The sequence below is a fragment of the Odocoileus virginianus genome, chromosome 16 (genome assembly GCF_023699985.2).
Source record: "Odocoileus virginianus isolate 20LAN1187 ecotype Illinois chromosome 16, Ovbor_1.2, whole genome shotgun sequence".
Classification (NCBI taxonomy): domain Eukaryota; kingdom Metazoa; phylum Chordata; class Mammalia; order Artiodactyla; family Cervidae; genus Odocoileus; species Odocoileus virginianus.
Genome location: NC_069689.1, coordinates 18,375,249 through 18,389,690, shown reverse-complemented (window position 1 = coordinate 18,389,690; position 14,442 = coordinate 18,375,249). Strand labels below are relative to the sequence as shown.

At 38.0% G+C, this 14,442-nt stretch overlaps 1 protein-coding gene across 4 annotated transcripts in view; it reads right to left on the bottom strand.

Moving 5' to 3' along the window:
* The window catches only part of BTBD7 (BTB domain containing 7), a 92,812-nt gene that overhangs the window by 57,574 nt on the left and 20,796 nt on the right, over positions 1 to 14,442 (bottom strand). For 3 of the 4 annotated variants that reach the window (XM_070477925.1, XM_070477927.1, XM_070477928.1), the window contains exons 2-3: positions 2,235 to 2,422; positions 652 to 1,731 (exon numbers count right to left, since the gene is read on the bottom strand). In XM_070477925.1, the coding sequence (XP_070334026.1) occupies positions 652 to 1,731; positions 2,235 to 2,316 (1,162 nt within the window). In that variant the 5' untranslated portion in view covers positions 2,317 to 2,422. Of the gene's footprint in view, positions 1 to 651; positions 1,732 to 2,234; positions 2,423 to 6,156; positions 6,254 to 14,442 lie in introns of all 4 variants that reach the window. The other variant, XM_070477926.1, reaches the window with a different exon arrangement.

Below are 14,442 nucleotides of genomic sequence, written 5' to 3'. Positions count from 1 at the left end.
ACTTAGTAATTTTAGTTTAAATTAAATGAAGAAGGCATATGAGTTTAAGAATAAACTGCTTTATACTCCATAAGCTGTTGCTTAATGCACAGCTGAACTTGAAAAGATATAGAATATTTAAAAAATTTAAGTCAGAAACCTTGTCCAATTCCTTGATTCAAATAAATCTGTATCTAAATGAGACTATCTTCATTTTTGTAATGAACTTTCATTCTTATTCTAAATATTTAAGTGTCAATAAGGCACTGAGTGCCTTATATATGAGGATCTAAGTTACCCAAGGAGTCTCAGACCAAGAATAGCCTTGAAATCTGGGAAACAGGACTGGCTCAAAGCTCAAGAGCAGACAGGTGGTAGCTGGGTAATTACATACTCTCACACCTATCACCTTACGTCAGGGAAGAAAGAGCCTCAAGTCTCATCTATTCTTAATCATTAGTTCTGAATGCTTGGTTTTAATACCAAATAAAGAGCCACATTAACACTAACGCTCATTCTGTCTCAGATGTTGTAACTACAGATTTGAAAGAACTGACTCTGTCACATCCCAAACACTGAAATCATGGAACATACTGGTTGTGCTTTCAATCTGGAGGACAAATGTGCAATTCGAGAGATTAAGATTAAAATTAAAAATCAGAATTTCATTACCTTGTGCAAGCATGTTAAATTCCAAGAACAGTGCTATGTGGTAAAGCTCCATGGCTTCTTCTGCCCTGGTCATGTTTGGCTTCCCTGCGACGAGAGCCTGAACTTCACTGAGACTCCCCACAGAGGGGCTACAGTGCAAAACGGCCAGGTCCACCATGTCAGTATACATACAGTGTAATATCACTTTTGCGTATTTTTTTGGTATAATGGACTCATCTAATATAATTCTTGTGGGAGTCCTCAAAGTTCGGTCTGTGATTTCTTCACCAGTCCGTATCCTTCTTTGTAATAAATTTCGAAAAAATGGGGACCGTGCTGAAATAATAGCCTTATGAGCTTTGAGCTCTTCATCTAAACAGTTCTGATTTCCACCAAAAGCTTCAACCAGTTCAGAGTCTGAAGAAAAACTAAGGACAACATCATAATAGCACATGTAATCAAAGAGTCCACGCATATCTACATCAAGGGAATTTGGTGTTCCAAATTCTTCCCTAAGCTGAACGAGGATATCAACATTTTGAAACCTTGAGTCCTCCATTCCAAACTCTCCTGTGTAAAGGTAGTGGAGCAAAGCAGAAAACATGGGCATATCTATACCAGCTGTATTGATGTCCATGATGATCTCTGCCCCATACTCAGGTGAGGAGGAAAGTAGTGTTTTAAAAAATGGACATCTTGCCGCCAAAATGGCACGATGAACAGGAAAGCAAGTTTCTTGAAATATTAAGTCTACATCAGTACAATACTTGTACTCATAAAGATCGGCCATATCTTTCTGCAATGTCCGGGCTTCTGGTCTAGCCACACTGGCTTGCAAAGAAAGCTCCTTTAAGGCTGAAGTTCCCTCATATTCCTCCACTAACGCATTGACATCTCGAACATCCCACCCAGAGAGGAGTTCTCGCATCTGCTTGGCGTGATCAGCAGATCGATTAGATTTTCGACGCTTGATAAACTTCTTTTTGAGGGTGGCAAGGCCAGAGGTTCTCTTTTTTTTGTCTTGTGGTTTTTCATGGCCATGGTCAAGACTATATAATTTTGATTCACAACCATAGCCTTGCTGAGAATAGGATGATGTCCCTAAGAAGGAAATTAAACAAGTAAAAATTTATTTCTTTTTTCTTAACAGTCATTTTCAACATTCAATTTAACATACATTTTGTGCTAAAATTTTTACAGACATTTCTGAACAATTCAAGTAAAACTGAGTTTTGTTTCCATAAAGGAAGGTTAAAAAGTTTAAATAACTCATTTTTATATTAAATATAAAACTGGGAAAAACACAGCAGATTATTCATTGTAAAAAAATGCTACATTTTTATGGGCACGATAAATGAAACAAGACACAAGAAACAATCAAAGATCAACTGTGCTACAGCAGCTCGGTTAGGATAAGAATCATATAAGCCAGATTTACACTTCTGTGTATTTGCATAGGAAAAAACACGGATGCTACAGAATTATTATATATATATTAACTTTTCCCACAGCTCAACCCTCTTTTCATCCAAAAAGACCACTGAAAACACAATCTTATTTATATCCACAAAAGAAAATGAAGTTAGAAAAGCTGAAATGGTTACCTATAAAAGTCTGCTGGGCTTGAGAATTTCCCCCTACCCTCGGGGAACATGAATGAGGATAGCTAGATGCATTAGCACCCATTTTCTTCAGTCACTCAGGCATTCCATCTGCTGGTTCTTCAGAGTATGATCCCAGAGGCCCTTACGAACTTTCAACCCTGGATCCAGTAGCCTCTTTTCATCCATTTCTTGATATGAAACAAAAACAGTTTTACTGCTTCAAATGTATCTCAAATTGCACAGCTAAAAAAGAAAAACTTATTGAAAACAGCTTTTATTTGCAAATAATAACATACTGTCAAATTCACACATAAAAATTTCAGAAATGTAATTAAACAGCTAAATTTGAATTATGAATCAGTGCTACCTGCAATTTTGTACCAGAAAATGTACCAATTATATATATTCTAAGAAAGCAAAAAGTAGCATATCAGATTTATTCAGGCATTTTGCTGAAAGAGGGGGAAGGACAGTTCAAACTATCTTAGGCTACTTGTTCTGTAGCAATTTTGAGGAAATTATAATAAGTACAGTGAGGAGACACAAGGAAAAACAAAAACTCTCATCTTTCCTCCCCATAAAGCCCGGAAGTAAAAACACTACTTTCTTTTACCTGACATTATGGCTTAGGAAGGACAGGGCAGTACCAGTAAGAGATAATTTTAACAATTACAGGATAAATTCCACATTATAGAACCTTAACTCTCAGAGCTGCAAGCTGAAGATATAAGCACAAAGAGAAGAAATTCTATGAGAGAAGAGTGTTAATAGGATACTTCTAAATCTTTATACCATCCAGATATATAAAATTTATTTGACCAGAAGCAATAATGGTTTAAGAGAAAACACAATTTAAAATCTATTATTGGAACTGTTAGGAAACCAATCAGTAGGCAGTTAATATGGCCTCATAAAGAAGGATGAAACTTTTTAACAGTTAAAGAGTTACACACACACATCACAAAAACCCTGCTGGAAAACAGAACTATGTCAAGATTCTCAGCATTTACTTTCATTTCTGCTACGCAGTGTAACCTTAGGAAATCAAATTTAAGAAAATCACTTAACATTTGTGCTTTCCTTCAATCTTTTCCCACTATGATCATATGGAAATTTGTTTATCTAATAAGCACAGAATTACCTACCTACAGTGTTCAAGAGGAGACTGGGAAACTCTATTAGCTAGATACTATGCAAAGTAGCAGTAACTTCAATCAAATCATATGCTCATGAGTAAATTTAACCTCCTATTTGAAATTTACCTACCTATCATAGAATACAGAACATTAGACTTTCCACTTCAGTGCACACTACTGATGCATAGCAGCCAGAGATATGACAGTACGCTCTGTTAGGAACTAACCAGCAAGGAATCCTGAGGGTTTAATACACTGACCACTTTGTGAATGTTAAATGGTCAATAAATTACTTTTTCCAGAAAAGTCAGTCTTAAAATCTGATGCTCAGTGTAGGTAAATTTATGTTTTCTATTCTTAAATATGAAAAAACAGGGACATCCTTGGTGTTCCTGTGGCTAAGACTCCAAGCTCCCAATGCAAGAAGCATGGGTTTGGTCCCTGGTCAGTGAACTAGATCCCATACGCTGCAACTAAGACCTGGCACAGCCTATATATATACACACACACACATAATGTATATTATATACTATATAATTATATAAGGTATATTGTATATATACATTATATATGATATATGTAATGTAGAAATATATATGTATATATATTGTATATATATTATATATATAATTAGAAAAGGCAATTTTTTGTAAGTCATTTTGAATGCTGTCAATTTTTATAAAATAGAAACTAAATCTGCTGTGTTAATTTCAGTTCAAACTTCAAAAAACAGTTAAGTTTAAATAATGGGCTTCCCTCATGGTTCAGTCAGTAAAGAATCCATCCGCAATGCAGGAAATCACCAGCAATGCAGAAGACCGGGGTTCAATCCCTGGGTCAGGAAGATCCCTTGGGGAAGGAAATGGCAAGTCATTCCAGTTTTCTGCCTGGGAAATACCATGGAGAAAGGAGCCTGGTGGGCTACAGTCCATGAGGTCTCAAGAGTCAGAAACAACTTAGCAACTAAACTACCACCACTACCATAGTCTAATTAATAAATCTTAGTTTTTGAATTCCTTAAGCCTCAAGATTCTATTACATTTTTACTGGTTCTTTAAGAGAAAACAGGCTTTCTAAAAAAATAATACAAATCAACTTATTTACAAAACAGAAACAGATTCACAGACATAGAAAACAAACTTATGGTTATCAAAGGGGAAGGGGAGGGATAGAGGACTAACAGATATACACTACTATATATAAAATAGATAAGCAAAGAGCATTTAGTCTATAGCACAGGGAACTATAGTCAATATCTTTTAATAACCTATAATGGAAAGGAATCTGAAGGTGTACACCTGGAACTAGCACAATACTGTCAATCAACTATAAATATTACAACAAAAAAGAAAGAAAAAACAAGATCCTGGAAGCCAAGTTTGTGGCCTTATTTACAAGTCAAGTCCTATTCTCAGTCACTAAAAATTTGTATTTAAAACTTAGAAACAGCATAAGCAATCCTATGTGAACAAAGAAGTCTGAAATACACTAAGAAAAAATCCAGAGTGAAAATATACAAAATAAAAGCCTTTACCAAAATGAGAAAAAAAATATTAAAAACATGAGCTCTGAATATGGACGTAATGGTGGATGACAGAAAGTGCTGGTAAAGTGTCACTCCTGTGGTAGTCCTCTTCTCACTTCCTTCTTTACTCATTCCTGAAGTTCCACGTTGCTTCATTTTGTTGTTTTGCTTTTTGATTTCTAATGACTGCAGAGTAAACTTACTAACACAGCACAAAGTATGCTGAAGAAGCAAACCAGGAACGGAGACTTGCGTCCAGATGAAGAAAAGCCAGAGTGTCCACAGAAATGGACAAAGTTAACTTGTTCTCACTCCATCACATAAATAAGATGAAGCTGACTATTCTCTCTTCATCATGTGTGTGCGTGTGCACGCACACAGCGTGCACACACACACACACACACGAGAATTATCTTCATCAGAGAATTTCACAAAGTTTGCAGGGACAGAAAACATTTTTACACTGGTCTGTTTGAGATTTAAACCAGGTCAAAAATGATTTAAAAAAAAAACCAGCTCAATTTTACGATTAGCACAATTAGATACTCTATAAAGTAGTCACAGAAAGGTTAGAAAACCTCGCCAGCCCCAGTGAAGACACAGGAACACCCAGCATAGAGAAGTCACAGTTGAGATACTGATGCTTGGCCATTTGCCACCATAATTAGCACCAGGACAGCTGGGGTCTCTGATGAAGTGACTTGAGATAAAAAAGTCTTCAGGACTTAGGGACAGTGTCTTTTTCTGGCAGCTCCTAGTCAATGGAAATCCCCTTCAAAATGAACTGCTTTGGGTGACATTCATATCTCCTATTAGAGCTCTGATACTAAAGTACACAGGCCTTGGAAAGACTTGATGGGAGAGACTTTTTCTGGATCAGATATAATCCTTAAATCCCTTCTGTGTCCCCAATCCCAAATCCTAGGAGTCACTAAAGTTACTAAAGCCATATTTCTCGAAATTCTCAGGAAACAATTTCTTAGGTAACCAAAAACTCAGGCCAAATGGAACACAGTATCTTGTTATTTCTTAATTGAATCTGCTGCCTTTAGACACTAGAAGTGAGAGTTAGTCACAGTCTTAAACTCTTCAGGGATATTTTCATTCTGGGCAAGCTTTGACTGTCTCCTACATAAAACATGATGAAATGTAACCTTTGGATGATAGACAGGAAAGGGAAAGGGAGGGCCTCAGGGACTGGGAGAGGCCCACAGGATGCAAATGGTCCTAGAAAGCTGATAAGTCATTTTTCCAGAATCACCTTTCTCGGAGAGCTCCTGCTGATAGCTGACATGACCAACCTCAATTAGAGGGTCCAGCCGGCTTAAAATAAGCTTCAGTGATTGTAGCATATCCAACTATGGGAGAAAGAAGTCATGCTGAATGCAACAGAGAGAATTAACAATCCAATGAAAAAGAATTTAAAACAAATATCAACCTCTCCCCCAAAACCCCCCTCCCCCCAAAATCCCTAGGCCAGCATTTCCAAAGAGTTTTCCCAATGTTTTAGAAAATGCAGAATTAAACAAGTCTTTACTTTTCCTTACTTCAGAACTTTTTTTTTTAGCATCTTTGAAGTGCTAAGGTGCATTGGGAACTTCCAAAAGGAAGTATTCAGCTTAATCTAAAGAAGCCCTTTTGCCCCATAGAGCAGTAAAATAGACTGGCATAACACACTTGGAAAACTCTGACCTTTGCCATAAAAATGTTTTTATCCTTTAGGCTGCAGAGAGAACAATGAGGGTCAGGTACAGTAAGTCCCATACATAAAAGCCTTCAAGTCTGTGAACTTTCAAAGATGCTAATGTGTGTTCCATCACCATCAGGCATGAGTGAAATTGCACCTTGCTTTCCATTTCCTATTGCCATCTACCCTTCAGCTCTGCCATCTCCCACCTCCTCTCCCTCCACCAGTCAAGACTCTTTCCTGTTCACTTGATGCCAGCTTCCTATGTCAGCCGTTGTACTGTACCACTGTGCTTTTCAAGGTACTGTACTTTTAAGATTAAAAATGTTTTATTTTTGTGTTTGTTTTCTATGTAGTATCTGTGTGAAAAGTATTATAAACCTATTCCATATTCCAATGAAATACTATATATATAGCTGATTGTGTTAGTTGGGTACCTAGGTTAACTTTGTTGGACTTAACGAACAAACTGGACTTACAAACGCGCTTTTACTGCATCTGAGATAGTTCTCTCTCATAACTAATTTATCACTTACACGGGATAAGTACATTTAACTTCTATGAATCTCAGTTTTTATAAACCGAAGTTGAGATATATGGGCCACAACATGTCCAAAATAAGTCAAAACAGGGTTCCTAAAATTCACTGAAGTGTAAGACTTACTGATTTGTAAAATGAGGATGGGGAAGGGAGTTATTTCTATATTAAATGTTATTGTTAAACATGTTTTCCACCTAGTCCAATTATTAGGTATAATTAAAGAAGAACAGCAACGTGGGACACATGTGACTACGAAAAACAATTCATCATTTAAAAGAAATGCAAAACTATAGTAATATTTCACTTCTGTCAAATCTAAGAGGACTACATCATTCAAATCAGGATACTTGAAAGTGAAAAAGGGTACCACCCAGGCCTAATAAGGCAAAGCAGGATGAATGATGGCCTCTATCGCCACATCTCACATTTGTAGAGCAGCTAGAAAAAAAAGTTTAAAATTAAAAAAAAAAAAAAATCTAAGCATGTTTTACCCAAAATAACAGCTATCATTTATATACCAAACTCTGCTTAGAGCCTTTACATGTATTAAACCCATCTGATTCTCCAAATACCTCTCAGATAGAACTTTCAGTTCTATCCTCGGACACATAAGAACAAAGCAAAAAGACTGTGAACAGTAAGTCAGAAGCAGTCAGCAAGACTTTTGCCTTTTGAAAGCACCTTCAAATAGATAAGATCAAAGTGGAAGGGGGTTTAGACCCTTGTCTGGGTCTCTAGCAGAGGTTAAGTGAGACCCAATGGGGCAAGCTGGACCAGGGCAGCTTGGCCCAGCTATCCCCAACACCAAAGCCTCTGTTGTCTTCTCTAAGCAACAAATCGTACTCCCCCTAACTGAGGCAGCTCTAGAAGCAGCAGGATAAATGTTCTCTAGCAGGTAGGAATAAGGGCCTACTAACAGAGGGTGGAAAATGATTATGAAGCCCTCCAAGAACTTGCTCAATTAACTTTTATGGTAAATGGTGCCGTTTGGAACTTCTGTGTTCATAGTAGGAAGACTAGTTTTGAGCCAGGCACACATTATTTGAGTGAATAAATGAAATCACTTTTCCAACTGGGGACAACTGTTTTCACTGCTGGTTTAGTGGGCTTTCCCGGTGGCTCAGACTGTAAAGAATCTGCCTGCAAGGTCAGAGACCTGGGTTCGATCCCTGGATTGGGAAGATCCCCTGGAGAAAGAAATGGCAACCCACTCCAGTATTCTTGTCTGGAGAATCCCATGGACAGAGGAGCCTGGCGGCTCCAGTCCATGGGGTCACAAGAGTTGGACACGACTGAGCAACTAACACAGTGCTATACCATAGAAAAGCAGCTCTGAATGATATGAAGAAGGCAATGACAAATCTGGTCTAGACAGGAACCTACAGAGGATCAGTAGAGAGAATTATAGCTGAAATCAGAGAACATGTTCAAAGCAACTGAATTTGAAGAAAAAGCATGGAATTTCTCATAAACTTCACTCAAAGACAAAGTTTTAATTTTCTGACACCAACTCAGCGAATGTTAAAAAACAAAATACAAGGGCATATTTCTTGTTGATGAGTTTCTGTGGGCTCCCCTGGAAAATCTGAAGAAGAAAGAAAACATCCTGATGAATCTGACAGTAAGCCTGACACTATGGTTGCACATGGAGAAGAGAAGAAAAACAAAACAGAAACATGAATACAACACTCAAAGGTACCTTCATAAGGACATCAAATGCTTAACTGTAACTTCTGATTGATCATCAGGAGAATCAGCAGGTGAATGGTCCTATGAATTATTCACGTTCTTACAAATAGGAAGACAATAATGGTTTAGGAGCTGGAGTTAATTTTGTACTAAAATTCTATTTTTCCTCCCATCACTCAAGAGTAGAAGAGTCCAAAAAGATATGAAGGAAAACCCACTAGTTTATATTTTCAGCCAAGAGTAAGGTATATACAATGTTGCTCTAGCCTTAATAATGGTTACTCATTCCATTCTGACAGGCTTCTGTCCATCAGAATACCTCTGATACTCCAGACTATGTCAGGATGTCAAATGAAAAGGTATTTCTCCTCCTAAAATTCTCCTGAAGTTCACAGTTAGAAAGAATCTTGCAGACATAAGTCCTAGCAAAGAAGTAGGAACTTCTCAAATTGTAGGTTTGAGGATGAACAAGTTTTAAGAAACCTCCATTATGAAAGACCCCTCTTACAGAGACAACAACGTCTCTTAGGTAAAATAAGAAGTAGAAAGTCAGATAAAACTCTTCCTCTCCTAAGGATTTTATGAGGTCTTTCTTGAATAAATGATAAAATATTCCCCCCTTTCTTTCCTCAATCCCACTGCTACTGTGCTAATTACTTGTAGCTGAAATGCTAGATGAGAATATTATAGTCCGAACAAATCAGACCAGAACACATATTCTAGGTCCTGTTTCTATAATACAAGTCGGCATCTTAAAACACTATTTTGTATTTGTTTAGGGCATCTATAACAAAAACTAAGACAACCCAGATGAAGTCCTTATCACAGAACACATAGTAAACGCTCACCTAATTGGTGAAGGAGGTGGTGGAAAGGAAGAAGTGGGATGATGATATGGTCTACTTTGCAATGTGGTTGGCAATGCTGTGAACCAAGAAGAAACACAGGACAAGCAATTTGTGGGTGAACTGGGAGTAATAAGGATAATGGGCTTGAGGTCCCAGAAAGACATACCAAAGAAGACATAATGCAAACAGAGAATACATTAAAGGAGAAATCTATAAACAAGAGTTTCCTAATATAGTTGACCTTCTGTATCCACAGATTCCACATCTACAGATAGAAATTTTTCAGAAAAAAAAAAAAAAAAAATTCCATAAAGTTCCAAAAAGTAAAACTTGAATTGGACACATGCTCTCAACTATTTACATGGCATTTATACTTTATTAGTTATTATAAGTAATCCAGAGATAATCCCAAGTATATGGGGGATACGTATATGTTATACACAAGTTCTAAGCTATTTTATGTATGGGACTTGAGCATCCACAGATTTTTTTTATCTGTGAGGATCCTGTAACCCACCCCCCTTGGATATCGAGGGATGACCATGATATTTTCATTGCTCTAGAGGCTTAACACTTGGGCATATAATACAGCATTATCTCAGTATGATAATTCATCTATTTCTGATGGAAGGTATCATTTATAAATGTCCTGTCAATGTTTGCAAAAGATAAAAAAGCATCTCAGAACGACAGAAGGACTAATATTATGTGATGCTACTTAAATGAGGTACATAGAGCAGTTAAAGTCACAGAGACAGAAAGAATAATGGGGGCCGCCAGGGGCTGGGGAGCCACCGGAGAAAATGAAAAGGTCTGGAGGTGGATGGTGGCGGCTGCACAGCAGTGTGAATGTACACTCATAACTGGTTAAAATGGTAAATGCTGTGTTACCTGTATCTTTAATCATAATTTTAAAAAAGTAAATGGAAAAAAGCCCCACTAAGACAGGAAAGCAATGACATGAGTTCCCCCTTTTTACATTCTTCTAATGACTGTAGCAGAAGTATCTTCTAATAGGGATAAATAGTTTACAAAACACTTTGCCACACATGAAGTCATTTTTATTCTCGTATCAAGTCTTCAATGTAGAGAGGACAGGTTTCATCCTCTCATCTCTGAATGAGGCAGTTAAGGTAGAAACACAAAGTGACTTATCTAAAGTAAAATATTGGGTTGGCCCCCAAATTTTATCCATACAGTAAAATGGCAAAGTCAAAACTAGATACCAGTCATTCTGATCCCTAATCTAGTGTTTTTCCCCTCAACAAGGAAGCATCTCAATAGTCCTCAATCCTGTATCAACCTTTCTGATGGGAACAGCCAAGTCTTCCTTAAACTTCTTTACATCTAACTGCACTGTTCATTTTGTTACAGTTCTTAAACTGTTAAATTTTCTACTTTATCACCCAACTACGGTTAAAGGACAGATCTTAAATTAATCTCTAGTGCTTCCCATTGTTGGTGAACAATAGAAAAGTTTCCTGATTGTGGATTATACTCCATAAACATCAAACCCTTTAGCATGCAAACACCAAAGACAATTACGACTATGGTTTTCTATTTTCTCTTCTCCCTATCACTTGTTTTTTCCTATGGTTTTCTATTTTCTCTTCTCCCTATCACTTGTTTTTTCCTCCTGCGCAGCAGATACTTTTGTAGTTTCTGCAAAGGAGAGAAAAACAACAAAAGTAGAGAGACTAGGAAGACAAAGCTCAACAATTACCAATTTGTAGCAGTTTTGTATCACTATATCCCCCCACGTTCTGTCTAATCTCTTTGGATTATTTAGAAGCAAATCCCGGACAGCATATTATTTCATCTGTAAATACTTCCTTATGAATCTCTAAAAGAAAGGATACACGAGAGCAACTATAGTTGCTCTCACATCTAAAATTACGAACAATAATCCCTTAGTATGAACTTCCCAGGGCAGTGCTGACATTTCCATCACTGGTTTATTTTTTCTTAAGTTTGTTTGAATCAGGATTCAAATAAGGCCCATGCATTGTGACTGAATGACTATGTCTCTTAAATTTCCTTTAAAAGGTCCCTCCCCAACCCTTCCCCCTTGCAGTTTTTCTGTTATTGAAGAAATCAAGTTATCTGGTTGTTTCCCATAGTCTGAATTTGCCGAATATATCACTATGGTGTATCTTAACATGTTTTTCTGATCCTTGTAATTACAGTAATTGACCGATCTAATGACTTAAACAGATTTGGAGTTATTTTGGTACTTTTAAAGTTTGTCAAGATTGCTTCACAGGTGATGATGTATATTTCCAACATAGGTATCAAATATCTAGTTCTCATTCTCAGTAATCACCTACTAGAGTCATTAATTCACTAGGGGTTGCAACATGATAATATTCTATCATTCCTTCTTTATTCATTAACTAAAACATTTTTGTAAGAGAAACTCACCCAGCAACTATTCAGTTGTTAGCACAGAAAGGTCAGAATAAATGATTCTTTACCTTTATTTATTAATTTTCTTTCGCTTCAAAATCACTACAGTGACTGCAGCCATTAAATAGAAAGACTCTTGCTTCTTGCAAGGAAAGCTATGACAAACCTAAACAGCATATTAAAAAGCAAAGCTATCACTTTTCCAACAAAGGTCTGAATAGTCAAAGTTATAGTTTTCCCAGTAGTCATGTACAGACGTGAGAGTTGGACCATAAAGAAGGTTGAGCACCAAAGAATTGATGCTTTTTAAATGTGGTGCTGGAGAAGACTCTTCAGAGCCCCTTGGACTGCAAGATCAAACCAGTCAATCCTAACGGAAATCAACCCTGAATATTCATTGGAAGGACTGTCATTGAAGCATACTTTGGCCACCTGATGCAAAGCATCAACTCATTGGAAAAGACCTCGATGCTGGGAATGACTGAAGGCAAAAGGAAAAGGGGGCAGCAGAGGATGCAATGGTTAGATAGCATCACCAACTCAATGGACATGAATTTGAGCAAACTCCGGGAGATAGTGAAGGAGAGGGGAGCCTAGGAGTGCTGCAGTCCAGGGGGTGGCAAAGAGTCAGACACAGCAACTAAACAACAACTAATTTTCAACAATATCCCAGCATTTCTCTAAAGATGATCAGAAAGTTAAAAACAATTATGTGTTCATAAATGTAAACATATTTGATGGGTTTCAATTATTTGTAGTTATCCCTGCTATGACACCACCCTTATGCCAGAAAAGTGAAGAGGAACTAAAAAGCCTCTTGATGAAAGTGAAAGAGGAGTGAAAAAGTTGGTTTAAAGCTCAACATTCAGAAAACTAAGATCATGGCATCTGGTCCCATCACTTCATGGCAAATAAATGGGGAAACAGTGGAAACAGTGTCAGACTTCATTTTCTTGGGCTCCAAAATCACTGCAAATGGTGACTGCAATCATGAAATTAAAAGAAGCTCACTCCTTAGAAGGAAAGTTATGACCAACCTAGAGAGCACATTAAAAAGCAGAGCCACTACTTTGCCAACAAAGGTCCATCTAGTCAAGGCTATGGTTTTTCCAGTGGTCATGTATGGATGTGAGAGTTGGACTGTGAAGAAAGCCGAGCGCAGAAGAATTGATGCTTTCGAATCGTGGTGTTGGGAGAAGACTCTTGAGAGTCCCTTGGACTGCAAGGAGATCCAACCAATCCATCCTAAAGGAGATCAGTCCTGGGTGTTCATTGGAAGGACTGGTGCTGAAGCTGAAACTCCAATACTTTGGCCACCTCATGCGAAGAGTTGACTCACTGGAAAAGACCCTGATTCTGGGAAAATTGAAGGCTGGAGGAGAAGGGGACGACAGAGGATGAGATGGCTGGATGGCATCACCGACTCGACGGACATGAGTTTGAGTAAACTCTGGGAGTTGGTGATGGACAGGGAGGCCAGGCGTGCTGCAATTCATGGGGTCGCAAAGAGTCGGACATGACTGAGCGACTGAACTGAACTGAATCCCTGCTGCTGCTACTGCTGCTGCTAAGTCGCTTCAGTGGTGTCCGACACTGTGCGATCCCAGAGATGACAGCCCACCAGGTTCCCCCGTCCCTGGGATTCTCCAGGCAAGAGCTCTGAAGTGGGTTGCCACTTCCTTCTCCAAGGCGTGAAAGTGAAGAGTGAAAATGAAGTCGCTCAGTCATGCCCGACTCTTTGCAACCCCATGGACTGCAGCCTACCAGGCTCCCCCGTCCATGGGATTTTCCAGGCAAGAGTACTGGAGTGGGTTGCCATTGCCTTCTCCAGTAGTTATCCCTGCTGCTGCTGCTGCTGACACTCAAATTGTACCATATTTGAACAGTGGAAGCTTATTCATATTAGCTCCCAAGACTTTGTAACCATTGTTACTTGTCTCAGAGAGCTTCTTTGCCGTCTAGGGTTATACCTTATTCTAGGCATATCTTAGCTTTTTCTTAGACCTGTAATCAGCCATCTATTTAAAGGGGCTCTTTCCTTTCAGTGGGAAATGGTATTTAGAAACCACAGTCTGGGTGCTAAGGGGTGCTGACTGCCTTTTTAGTACAGAGCTAGGAAATGTCATACACATGTGTATATACATACACATACATACATGAGTATATACTGATGCTTCTAATCCAAACTCAGGTTTAGAGAATTTTTACTTAATCTCATTAACTTTATACCTGTTTCTCCTTTCTCGCATGCCAAAACCCTATTCTCAAAGCTGCCTTCATAACTGTTCTTTTATTTTATTTCACAATATACACACAATAGCCAAGACTAAAATGTCAAACTATCACCAACAATATGATAAACAAAAATCTTTCTGG